This window comes from Aegilops tauschii, chromosome 4, assembly GCF_002575655.3.
Source record: "Aegilops tauschii subsp. strangulata cultivar AL8/78 chromosome 4, Aet v6.0, whole genome shotgun sequence".
NCBI classification, from domain to species: Eukaryota; Viridiplantae; Streptophyta; class Magnoliopsida; order Poales; family Poaceae; genus Aegilops; species Aegilops tauschii.
In genome coordinates, this window is record NC_053038.3 from 433,774,368 (window position 1) to 433,786,702 (window position 12,335).

A 12,335-nucleotide genomic window follows, 5' to 3' on the forward strand; every position below is an offset into this window, starting at 1 on the left:
TTATGGAAAGTATTAGTTTCGTACACAATTCATTGAGTTTAAGCGTGTGCCCGATGTCCAGAAGGCATTTGCATATTAACTATCCATATTGCAAATTCACACACATGTTCACATAAGGAAACGTATGTGTAACATACTAATCAGCGCACACGAGTACTCGCAGACGCATCGTGTGCGATATTCCTAGCCACCGCAAGCAACTAGTTTGCATTTTTCAAAAAAAATTGTACACACAGAATCACACACGAAGTAACTGTATTGACCGTCTGTGTTGTAATTTCTCATCGCAAACAGTTCATCCGTGTCGGCTGTTTGCCACGTATCACACACATCTTGTTTACACGACTCATTTGTGTTCTTTTGGCTCATCGCAAACAGTTCATCCGTGTGAACTGTATGCTGCATATCACACACATCTTGTTAAGTTGAACCGTTTCTGTTGTGTTCCCTAATCAAAAACAGTTCGTCCGAGTTAACCGTATGCCGTATATCGCACACACATTGATATGGCTGCCCGTTTCTGTTGTTCTACCTCATCACAAACAGTTTGAATGGATTAACCATGTGTTCTGGATCGCGCACACATTGTTATGGCTGCCTGTCCCTATTGTTCTGCCTCATCGCAGACAGTTTGAATGGATTAACTGTATGCCCTTCATCGCACACGCATCTAAAACCTGAACCGTGTTTGATGCATACATCATCACAAATGTTTTGCACCTTTTTTGATGGTTTTTTTAACTAGCATTTGCCATTATTGCATCGCACACAGTTTCGGCAAAGGGTCTCTGATCGTAATGTCGCGTTGGCAGTCTCCTGCAGTAGTGTTTGCTGAAAAAAATTTCCCCTTTTCCAAGCGTCAACAATTAGATCCCAACTCACCCACGCTGTCCACTAGTCCCTCTCGTTGCAATCATCTTCCCTTCTTTCACCCGCCGACCTATCCAGAGAAACCAGCCGCAGTAGCGGATCCTGCCGCCACCACTTCTGTCATCACCTGTGTCCCGGCAGAGGAAAACACATTACACTCTGACGCGGCAGACCTCCTGCCGCCGCATCTTCACCGACATCTCCCGCGTCTGCTTCCTCCGCTGCGCCGGACGCGTCCACCACATCTTCCCCCACTCCCCCTGCTCATGCTATTCCCGTTCCAGCTCCTACTAACGATCATACCATGCGCACACGTGCCAAGTCCGGGTTTCGTTTACCTGCAAAAGATCGTCTCAATCTTCATGCATCTATATCTCCTTCCTCTCTACCCAAATCTTACAAATCAGCTCTCCTAGATCCTAATTGGGCCGCAGCTATGAAAGATGAATATGATGCCCTTCTGCAGAATAACACGTGGCAGTTAGTTCCTCGTCCTTCCAATACAAATATCGTTTCGGGCAAATGGGTTTTTCGCAATAATTTAATTCTGATGGGAGTCTTGCATGTTATAAGGCTCGATGGATATGCCGTGGTTACACTCAGCAACACGGCATCGATTATGATGAGACTTTCTCTCCAGTTGTCAAGCCCAGCACTATTCGCACTGTCCTTAGCATCGCCATCTCTTCTTCCTGGCCAATTCATCAACTAGATGTCAAAAATGCTTTTCTTCATGGCTCTCTTCAAGAAACAGTCTATTGTCAACAACCTCTTGGCTTCGAACATTCCTCATATCCTAATCATGTTTATCTTCTTCAAAAATCTCTTTATGGTCTTAAACAAGCACCACGTGCCTGGTTCCAACGCTTTTCTACTTATGCTCAAACCATCGGTTTTACCCCTTCCCGTTCTGACACTTCACTCTTCACCTTTCATCACAACAACAACACCGCTTATCTTCTTTTATATGTTGATGATATTATCCTCACAGCTTCCTCACAACAATTTTTAGATCATATTATCTCTCTTCTTCGCAATGAATTCTCTATGACAGATTTAGGTATTCTTCACCACTTCTTAGGTATTGCTGTTGTCCGTGACTCCTCTGGTCTTTTCTTGTCTCAACGTCAGTACATTCTGGATCTTCTTTCTCGTGCTGGTATGCTTGATTGTCAAACTTCCCGTACCCCTGTTGATACAGGTTCCAAACTCTCTGCCGACGGTGATCCTTTCTCTGATCCTTCTCTTTATCGTAGTCTTACAGGTGCACTTCAATATCTTACTCTCACTCGTCCTGAAATTTCTTTTGTTGTCCAACAAGCTTGTTTATACATGCATGATCCTCGTATTCTACACTACAATCATGTCAAACGTATTCTTCGATATCTCATAGGCACACTAGACTTAGGTCTTCATATCAACAAATCCTCTCCCACCTCCTTGACAGCTTACTCTGATGCAGGTTACAGTCTCCCGCTCGTCTGCTGAAGCTGAGTACCGCGCTGTTGCTCATGCAGTTGCTGAAACGGTTTTGGTTGCGCCAGTTGCTGTCGGAGCTGCACCGTCCTACTGAGCAAGCTACCATTGTTTACTGTGATAATATTTCAGCTGTCTACATGTCAGGGAATCCGGTTCAACACCGTCGCACCAAGCATATTGAGATGGGAGCAACTAGTATAGAATCTGAGGCTATGGTGCAAACATAGAAAAAATGGATCGGTACCATTGGATGGAATATTGGCGGCCCAGATTCGGGTGGGGCGTTGTGCGCGCAAAATTTGTAAAAAAGACCATCCACAACCGCTAATTTGGTCCCGATGACCCTACTGGTTCATACCCAAATCCCCTGGGCAGAGGCAACGCACGAACAGATTTTTCCCCAGGGGTGGCGGCGGCGGCGACCCAGATCCCTTTTGCAAGCTAGACGAGTACTCCCTCCTCCAAATCTCCGGATGGCTCCATGCCGTCGTGTGGCTGGCGGCCCAGTTTGAGACGGACCAGATCGGAGCTCGTCAGCCCCCAACCTCCGTTCCACACTGTCCTCGTCGCAACCTCCGTTCTGAAGGTCCTATAGTTCTTGGTTCGTCACCTCCTCTCCCTCTCTCTCTAAGGCTCCAGTAATAGATCGCATCCTCCTCCCCCACGTCGGCGGCAAGTCGGTTGTGGTCTCCTCAGCTCCTTCCCGATCGGCAGTGCGAGGAGGTGCTTCATTTTTGTAGTAAGTAGATGTTAACTTTTATTTCCTAGTAATTTCTGCTACAACCCAATTTCTATCAAGTAGATTAATGCTGCATTTCTCTGATTCTATTTTTTTGTTCATGTCAAATTTTCTCAGTGAATGATGCATTTTAATAACTTAGATTTGATGGTGTATTAGTACTATTATTATAGGCATTTTGGTACTCTAATTTGGAAGATCTGATGGTGTATTGCTATTGTTCTAAACTCTGGGTTGCTCAAGCATATGCCTACAATATTTTCGAATTTTCCTTTGATATGTTAGTTAATGGATGTGCCTAATTATTGTGAATCATCAACACTACAGTTCGCACGAACATGCCATTAGTCATGAATATACTCTATTGTTGTTGTGCGATCAAGTTCACTTAGCTGTTGCTTTAGTCTCAACACCTAAATATCTTGGTTCAGAAATAGCTTGACAAGCAAAACATGCTGGAAAGAAAGTGAATTATTCTACTAGGCAGAAAAATTGAACAATGTTGTGTTCTTTATATAGGTTAAACGAAGATATATGCAGTTGTCGTGTTCTTTATTTGATCAGTGTGCCTAATGTGTGACCTAAAAAAGATGATATCATTTCTGACTTTGCAATTCTTGTCGCAAGATCTAGTAATGGAGGGGAGTAGCGCGATGTCGCCTTTAGGAGAGCCCGTGGGTGCAAAGATCGCAGCATGTGCACCAGCACTATCAGGTGAGAACATCGGTCTAAGAAAGTATGTTGATGTACCTAACATTCTGTTAATCCCTTGTGTGATGTTTGCGAAAAAATTGTTTGTAGCTGTGGAATCGGTCAACATCGTTCAAAATCAAGATTTCAGCGATTCTACCTCGTTTCTAGAGTTCAATTCCCCCCATGCTTCTCATTGATGATTTCAATACTCCAAAAAAGAAACAATCATTTTCTCAAGAGGTATCTATACTGCTCACAACCTACAATACTTGTTGACTGTGCATTGCATCTGGCTAATAGTAGTTGAATTTTAGTTTGTCTGAAAATATACTACTAGATGTGACAGAAAAATGAGATCTCATAAGTAAATAGCATGTAGTATTTTACATATCAATATGGTATCACGAACGGGATACCAGGGCGAAGGTATTAAACTTAAAATTTGTGTTGCAGGGTTCTTTGTATAAGCCAAAGTGTTATGAGGAATTGAAGCCAAAAGTAGGGATGATATTTGATGACATTGGCTCGGTGATGGAATTTTACAAAACATATGCACACAATGTCGGCTTTGGTGTACGTCTTGGGCAACAAAAAGTCGTGGATAATGTACTTCAGTGGAAGCGCTTCTTGTGTGCAAAAGAAGGCTTTCGGACCGAGAAAGGTATGATTGCTACTGACCCTGCTAAGAAAAGGAGAAAGGTGAAATTGACAAGATGTGGATGTGAAGCTTATATCTATGTCACTCGTGAAAGTGATGGAAAATATAGGATTGCCTCACTCACTGAATATCACAATCACCCTTTTGTGCCTCCTAGCCAAAAGCATTTGATTAGATCTAATCATCAAGTTAGTGAGAGGGTGAAGACAACACTTTATGACTGCCAGAGAGCTAGCATCGGCACCGCTTTAGCGTATAGGTTCCTTCATGTTGATGCAGGTGGTTTTGAGCATGTTGGGTGCACAAAGAAGGACCTACAGAATCACTATGGTGTACTGAAAAACAAAATTAAAAATTGTGATGCTCAAATGCTAGTGGACCAATTTGGTAGATTGAAGGCCTTGAATCCTGCTTTTTTCTATGAGTACGAAGTTGACGATGTTGGTACATTGGTCCGTTTGTTTTGGGCAGATGGATCTAGTAGGAAAAATTATGGTCATTTCAATGATGTGGTATCTTTTGATTCGACTTACAACACTAACCAATATGAATACATCTTTGCACCCTTCACTGGAGTTCACCATCATATGCAAAGTGTATTTTTTGGGGCGGGGTTTCTACTACATGAGACAAGAGACTCGTATGCTTGGTTGTTCACGACGTTTCTTAGAGCAATGGGTGGGATTGCACCCAGGCTGATAATAACTGATGAGTGTCTTAGGATGAAGAATGCTATTGTTAAATTCTACCAAACACTGCACATCGATTGTGTATGTGGCACATTATGGAGAAGGTTCCTGGAAAGGTACGTCCTGAATTGAAGAATGATCTTGAATTCTATGGTAGGCTGAAACATTGTGTGTGAAATTCTGAAACACCAGCTGAGTTTGAGGATAGATGGAAGTCTTTCATCACAGAGTTTAAGTTGGAGGACCATGAGTGGTTTGCTAAAAAGTACATGCTTCGTGCGACATGGATACCAGCTTATTTCATGAACATTCCACTAGCTGGTTTTCTTAGGACAACTTCGATTTCAGAGAGTGCAAACTCATTTTTTAAGCGCTTCATCTGTCGCAAGCTCACATTTGTTGAATTTGGCTAAGGTTTAACACTGCTTTGAAATGTCAGAGGCAGAATGAGTTGATTGCTGATAACACAAGCCAATACACAACAATTGAATTGTTAACATCATGGGATATAGAGAGACAAGCTAGGGCCTTATTCACACATGAGATCTTTGAATTGTTCCAGGCTCAGGTGCTTGCTGCGAGAGATGAATGTGATGTTCAGGAGATGGCAAATGGCGAGGGGATTAAAATCATCTCTGTTAGCGATCAATATAAGAAGATTAGAGAAGTTTGTTATGACACAACAACCATGACTGCTAAATGTTCTTGTAAGCTTTTTGAGTCAACAGGAATTATATGCCGCCATATTATCGAGTATTGAGGGGTGCCAAGATAAATGAATTACCGAGCTCATGTGTTCTTAAGCGGTGGCAGAAAAATTGCAAAAGGTATATTTCTTACATTTAGATGTAGACTCATTAATGCTTCTTTACCTTGACCCACATGATGATTTTTTTCTAGGGACATTGTATTGGATGGGGAAGGAAACGTGCTTGAAGAGAATTTCATTGACCAAGTAGACATGGCCGTGAAAAGGAAGATAGCTGCTGTCAGGAACAAGCTAGAAGATCTTATACAGAATGCTAAAGGGTCCATGGAAGGAATTGAATTGCTCCACACTAGTTTGTGCAATGTTGAGTTGGGTTTAGCCCAGCTCGTACCGGACGTAGCATGTAGCACACAAGAAAATCAGGAGTCATTTATTGGGAGCGCAATTCCAAAGCATGTTACCATCCTCACACCTACTGATGTCAATGGAAGGGGCACATGCTCTAGAATAAAGGGACACAGGGATGGTGTGAAGAGTGGATCTGGTGAGAGGAGCAGAAGGCCTGGAATCCATCAAAAAGTCACGCGCAAATGCAGCATTTGTAAGGAACTGGTGATCCATAATGCAAGAACATGCTCCAAGAAACAAACGGCACAACAATACAGGTTTGTTTTCCGTCTTGATTCCAAGACTACCACTTCTTTTGTCTTGCTATGACTGCTCAACTAGGCCGACTGAAATGATCTGGCTTACATAGATCATTTACCTAAGATATCTATACCTTCCATTTTGACTGACATCTGTTATCGCTAAAGCAAGGATGTATGTATGTGATTTAGTATCAGTCATTCTTCCATGACTTGAGCATATCTGCCATCCTGTTCGTTTATATTTTTCCTGTGTTGTTGTAGTTTTATTTTTATTACAAGGTATAATATAATGCATGCCAAATTCTGAGTTTATAGCTATCAAATTCGAATATAATCTACATCTCCTGCTATCGAATTCGAATATAGTACCGTCTCTGTTAGGCATCTCCTGCTATTTCGTATTTCTTTCTAACTGACACATATTTATTTTGTGTTCTTAGCTAGGTAGATTGAACTGATAAATGTATAAGAGTCCATGGAGGTTGTCATCTCTCACAACAGAGAAGGTGGCTCTCGGTCAAGTTCGCGTTCTCCACGTGCCTACTTCTGCTCAGTTCGTTGATATCTTTACTAAAGGCCTGGCGACTACTCCGTTTCAAGACATTCGTTTCAGTCTCAACGTCGTCGAGCCTATCGTTGACACTGCGGGGGGATGTTAGAATACAACTTGTAATAGGATTAGGACTCCTACTCGGTTTGTAATAGGGCTAGGTCAGGTGCGGCTTGGCTCTTATATATACCTCTTGTATTGGCACAATATTGCATAAACAATTATTCAATACAATTCTACACCTGGCAAATGAAACGGACATTGGAGGGCGTCCCTTTGCCTCGCATTAAGCAAGACCTTTGGAACCCTCACTAAAGGGGGAGAGCGAGATGGGTCGGCCTAGACGCGCAGGACACCACAACCTCGTTTTTTTTTGACCTTTTTTGTTTTTGTTTTTTTGCATTTTTTTCACTTATGATTATACTTTAAAAAATTCTAAATATACATATAAAAAACATTTCAAATATGTTGACAAGAATTTAAAAATCGTTAAATGCGTATATCGAAAATGTTTATCACATATACAAAAAACAATCTGTATGAACAAATTTGATCATGTATTTAATACATTTCAATCCAGTATTTAAAAAGAAACTGAATAAGTATTTGAAACATGTTAATCAAGCATATGAAAATGGTTAAATGTGTACAGACAAAATGTTGACCATGTATTAAAAGAAAAATGAAATTATTAGATCATGTAAATAAAAATGTTTATCAAGCATTTGAAAAAGTGTTGAACAAGTATTCAAAAATCTTAATCCAGCATTTGGAAAATGTTAAATGTGTATAGAAAAAATGCTTACCATGTATTAGAAAATTTATGAAAAAACTTGATCATGTATATAAAAATGTTAATCAAGCATTTAGCGAAAAAATTGAACAATTATTTGAAAAATGTTAATCAAGCATTTGGAAAATGTTAAATGTGTATGAAAATGTTGAGTATGTGTTAATAAAATGTTAATTGTTTATTTGAAAATGTAGTCTAGCATTTGAGAAATATACAGAAAAAATGTTGACTGTGTGTTAAAAGTTGTTTCTTATGTTTGAAAAATGTTAATCAATGATTTGAAAAAATGTGTACAGAAAAAATGTTAACCATGTATTAAAAAATGTTAAATTTGTATTGTTAAATTGTTAAGAAAGTATTAGAATAATGTTTGTGACATATGCGAAAAATGTAGAATGAAAACCAAAACAAACAAAGAAAAACCGAAAAAGAAGGAAACCCGATAAAAACAATGAAAGATACAAAGAAAAATCAAAAGAAAAACAAAAAAATGATAAGCAAAAAGAAAAACAAGAAAAAAAACAGAAAAGGAGAAAAAACCGAATAAAATAGAGGAAAAAGAAAGAAGTAAACGGAGAAAGACCGATGAAAAAAGAAAGGCAAGACAAAACAAAAAACCAGGAAAAACCAATGCAAAACCAGCTCTTTTACCCTCAACCATCTCGCGCTTTAGTAGCTTACATGAAGTTGAAGTTGGCTTATTTGCCTGCAGAGGTGCCCCTTAGTTGGGAGACTAGGGTTCAAATCCTAGGTTCGCCATTTTTCTTCACCCCTTTTTTTGAACGTGCGCCTAACAGGCCGCCCAAATAGCTACAGCCTACATCATGGGAGCATTCACTTCAGTGAGATGGAAGTAGAACTCGCCTTCTCTTCTCTTTTTTTTTTAAACATGCACTAACAGGATTTTTTTTTTTGATAAAGAGAGCTCCCTCTCCAATTTCCATTTAAAAGAAACCACAATGTCTTTTGTTGCTATCTTGGAATAACATGGATAAACCACAAACCAGTTCCTGAGAAATAAAGTTTGGTTGGTCACAAATAATGAGAATACGAACTATTGCTGATCAATGAAACTTGTTATTTTTTACCTACACAATTGTTGTTTGTTTTGTTGGGCCATGTGTGTGTGTGTAAAGATAGAACGAGTTGTGGCCGACTGATGACAAACACAAATTCAAGGAACAGTCTAGCAGATAACATAATAGAAAGATTGCCTTTGGTAAAGTTTTCAACTCAAACCACTCATGTCACATTTAGATATTTTAGGGTACAGGCTTACAAACAAGATCGACGTTTGATGCTTCCTGGAAGGCTAATTACCTAGAAATTAAGCGAGCCTGGATTAGTGCCAGTTCACTGATGACATATACACATATTATAGGGGAACATGTGATTCTTCCTGGATCACTAATTACCTAACAATTAAGCTAGACTGCAGCAGTAGCCGTGTACTGATTACACAAACATTTGGTACGGAAAAGGCTAGCAGAGAAGATCAAACTATGATTTTCCTGGATTCAGCGTTACTGCAGCTTCAGCTTCAAATGCTTCTTCAGACAAAGATGAAGAACAGTGGTGAGATTCAGGATCCCGACGATGAGGATCCATTTCATTGTGGCGTTCTAGTGCCTGGGCTTGATGGAGACAGGGATGAACAACTTCTTGGGCCACTTGGCTCGAAGCACGCCGATGTCGACCGAAGCGGATCCCGACATATTTATTATCATCAGTTCAGAATTTTGGAAAACACGCACAAATTGTGCACTATATATAGGACATGAGTAAACTTAAAGGAACTAAAATCTCCGGTAAGCTCTCTACGAATATGACTAAATTGAAAGGAACTAAAGTGTCCACTAAGCTCTTGAATTTGCTTCATTCTCCTTGCAGGTCTTCTTCCACAGCTCGATGTGTCGAAGATCCGACATGTACCGAACTATACCATGTGTAGCTAACTTAAAAGAAAATACATGACATAGTTTCTTTTCCTATCTAGTAGTATTTCACAGTAAAGAAATTTGCACATGAAAAAGACGGTGGAAACACATACACTGAACTACATGAACAAGTCCAATTGCTGTACTAGACTACTAATACCATTATATATCAAATCTTTAAGTTCTGATGAAATCTGCACCAGCGGGACATTTTTAACCATCGATACATCCATCACTCAGATTTCTGTTGTTTAGAGCATTTGTACTCCAGATTTTGGAAAAACTGCACATATTGTGCACTATAACTCACTGTAAACAACATGTCAACACTACGTCAGAATTACACATCTCTGATTCTCTGAATGTGTGCAGAATGACACATACAATTCAGAGAAACAGGCCAACACAACACTAATGGGCGATCCGGCGATCAAGGCGCCAAAGGATCTACTTCTGCTTGATAGTCATCGAAGCATTTACATAGATGGATCATCCAATCACAGATACATTTGGAGAGTTCAATTACACTTGTTGTGCTGCGTTCCACACAGCGACGGGAATTTTGAGTAGATTCTTCTGTGACATGGCCGGCGGGATGAACTTGATCCGTGGTGCCGTCTTTACCGGGAACGACAAAGCGCCGACCTTTGCCGCGGCGGCGGCGGGACGTGGAGCAGCAAACCATCGGTGCTTGAGCGCGGCGGCCGCCGTCAGTCGCTTGTCGGGGTTGCAGGTGAGGAGGCCTTGCAACACCTGGAATCCTTCCTCTGACAGCTTCTCTTGAGGGAACAGATCCCGCAGCTTGCTCTGCTTGTGCCCCGGCGGTAGGAGTTGTAAGGCCTTGGCGGTGTGCGGCAACGATGTGAACTCCGGCCACGTCCTGTCGTCCGGCGTCCCGAGCAAGCGGAAGATGCTCCAGAGTTGGATGATCTCATTGTTTGTGTCGTCGTCATCGTCATCATCGCCGAGGAACAGCGTCTTGCCGGTGAGCATCTCGGCCATGACGCACCCGAGAGACCACGTGTCGACGAGCGCGTCGTAGTCTTCCTTCCCCAGCAGCATCTCGGGTGCCAAGTAGAACGCCGTGCCGGCCTGGGTGTACGGCGGCAGCTCGGACAAGGAGATCGCCAGCCCAAAGTCGCAGATTTTGACGAGCTCCCCTTCTTGGCCGATGAGGATGTTGGCCGGCTTGATGTCGCGGTGGACGACGTGGCGGTCGTGCATCTTCTTGGCACCGGTGAAGAGCTTCCACATGATGGCGCGCACCGTGGACTCCGGGAGCGGCGGGCCGCCGCCGCGGCACCTATTCCACAGGAACTCATGGAGGGTCGGCGCGGCGACGTACTCCATGACGAGGCCGTAGGCGCCGTTATCAGGGTCGCGCACCAGGCCCTCGAAGCCGACGACGTAAGGGCTCCCGTCGCAGGCCTCGAGGAATCCGGCCTCCCGCAGAAGCTCGGCGGGGTCAGGGGGCTCCGCGGACCCGTCCTCCCAGTTGACGTACTTGATGGCGACGATCTTGCCGGTGGCGCGGTGGCGCGCCCGGAGGACGCAGCCGAAGCCGCCCTCGCCGAGGCATGTCTCCTCCTGGTAGTCCGCGCTGCTCCGGATGTTGTTGACGCGGCTCCTCTTGCAGCGCGCCGGCGATCCTTGGGTGGTGGTGGCGTGGCCGGCGCCGAGGACGGGCAGCAGCAGGTCGCTTGCGCGCGGCCATCGCCGTCGCGCGAGCTCGACGGAAGGACTACACGCTTCGGTTGATGGAGGCGAGGAGGATGGCAGCGGTGGATCGAGGGAGGAGGGGAGGTGGGTGATGAGCTGATGGATGGATCGATCGACGCGATTCGTCATGGAAATATACGCAGGAGCGGCCCCGATGGGAGTCGGATTCAAATTCAAATCCGAGTTACGCCCGGCACAGCAAACACCACACGCGCAAGGCCGCTTGCCGCCCGCGTTTTCACCACCTGGCAGTTTGGAGTCTGAATCTGAAGGCATTTTCTCTTTCTTTCTTGGCGGTTGCGTTTTCCCTTGCAATCTTCGATTCCCAATCAGCCGTGCGGTGTGTCTGGCACCTGTTCCAGCGTTTTTCCCTTGCAATCTTGGATTCCAAATCGGACATACCTGCACCGTTGGTTCTACAGAGTAGTTTGAAATGGACCGTTGGTTCTGCGGTTGTGGGCTCGTGCCTGCAGTTATCTGAGAACCATGGTTACATTTCCCTTTGGGAATGGACCAGCGCCGGGGTTGTTGTTATCAGCATTTTGGTGGCCGCAACCTCGGACCTGCCGATATGGGCCTATGATTTTATTGTTGTAACATGATTGGGACTTTGTCAGTTTGCTCTGTTTTTTGAACAGGGGCATTTTTTGTCAGTTTGCTCTGTTGGAAGGTTGACATGCTGATATATTGTGCTGTCACGATATGTTGCCAAAGAAGTATTAAGTGCCAATGGTGGAGCATATTAGGGTCACCATGTCATACGTTGCAACAGCCTAGGGATAGCACACTTTAATAGGAAGTGACTGTGCATCATGATCGTATCATAAGCATCATATTTATTTAATTTTA

General features: G+C 43.1%; 1 protein-coding gene and 1 pseudogene across 7 annotated transcripts; one reads left to right on the plus strand and one right to left on the minus strand.

The window, feature by feature from the left end:
* The first annotated feature begins 2,693 nt into the window (after nt 1–2,693).
* LOC120963065 (uncharacterized) lies at nt 2,694–7,310 on the plus strand. 7 transcript variants are annotated; one of them, XR_012182363.1, is made up of 7 exons: nt 2,694–3,088; nt 3,716–3,802; nt 3,890–4,021; nt 4,235–5,244; nt 5,691–5,955; nt 6,029–6,502; nt 6,928–7,310. XR_012182363.1 is itself a non-coding variant. In XM_073496872.1 (7 exons), the coding sequence occupies exons 5-7, from the start codon at nt 5,864–5,866 to the stop codon at nt 6,929–6,931; spliced, it is 570 nt and encodes a 189-aa protein (XP_073352973.1). In that variant the 5' UTR covers nt 2,706–3,088; nt 3,716–3,802; nt 3,890–4,021; nt 4,235–4,442; nt 5,691–5,863; the 3' UTR covers nt 6,932–7,310. The 7 variants fall into 7 exon arrangements, 2 of the variants coding, with proteins under 2 accessions (XP_073352973.1, XP_073352972.1); XR_012182367.1 differs by having other exon boundaries at nt 6,932–7,310; XR_012182364.1 differs by having other exon boundaries at nt 3,722–3,802.
* A 2,872-nt stretch (nt 7,311–10,182) lies between these two features.
* Nucleotides 10,183–11,481, minus strand: LOC109756609 (putative cyclin-dependent kinase F-2; annotated as a pseudogene).
* Nucleotides 11,482–12,335: the final 854 nt, after the last annotated feature.

What these genes read in the sequence shown, in the direction of transcription:
- LOC120963065 (XM_073496871.1), top strand. Translation starts at nt 5,864, where the DNA reads ATGCCGCCATATTATCGAGTATTGAGGGGTGCCAAGATAAATGAATTA. An exon ending in TGGCAGAAAAATTGCAAAAG is followed by an intron (nt 5,956 to 6,028) that starts GTATATTTCTTA and finishes ATTTTTTTCTAG; the next exon opens with GGACATTGTATTGGATGGGG.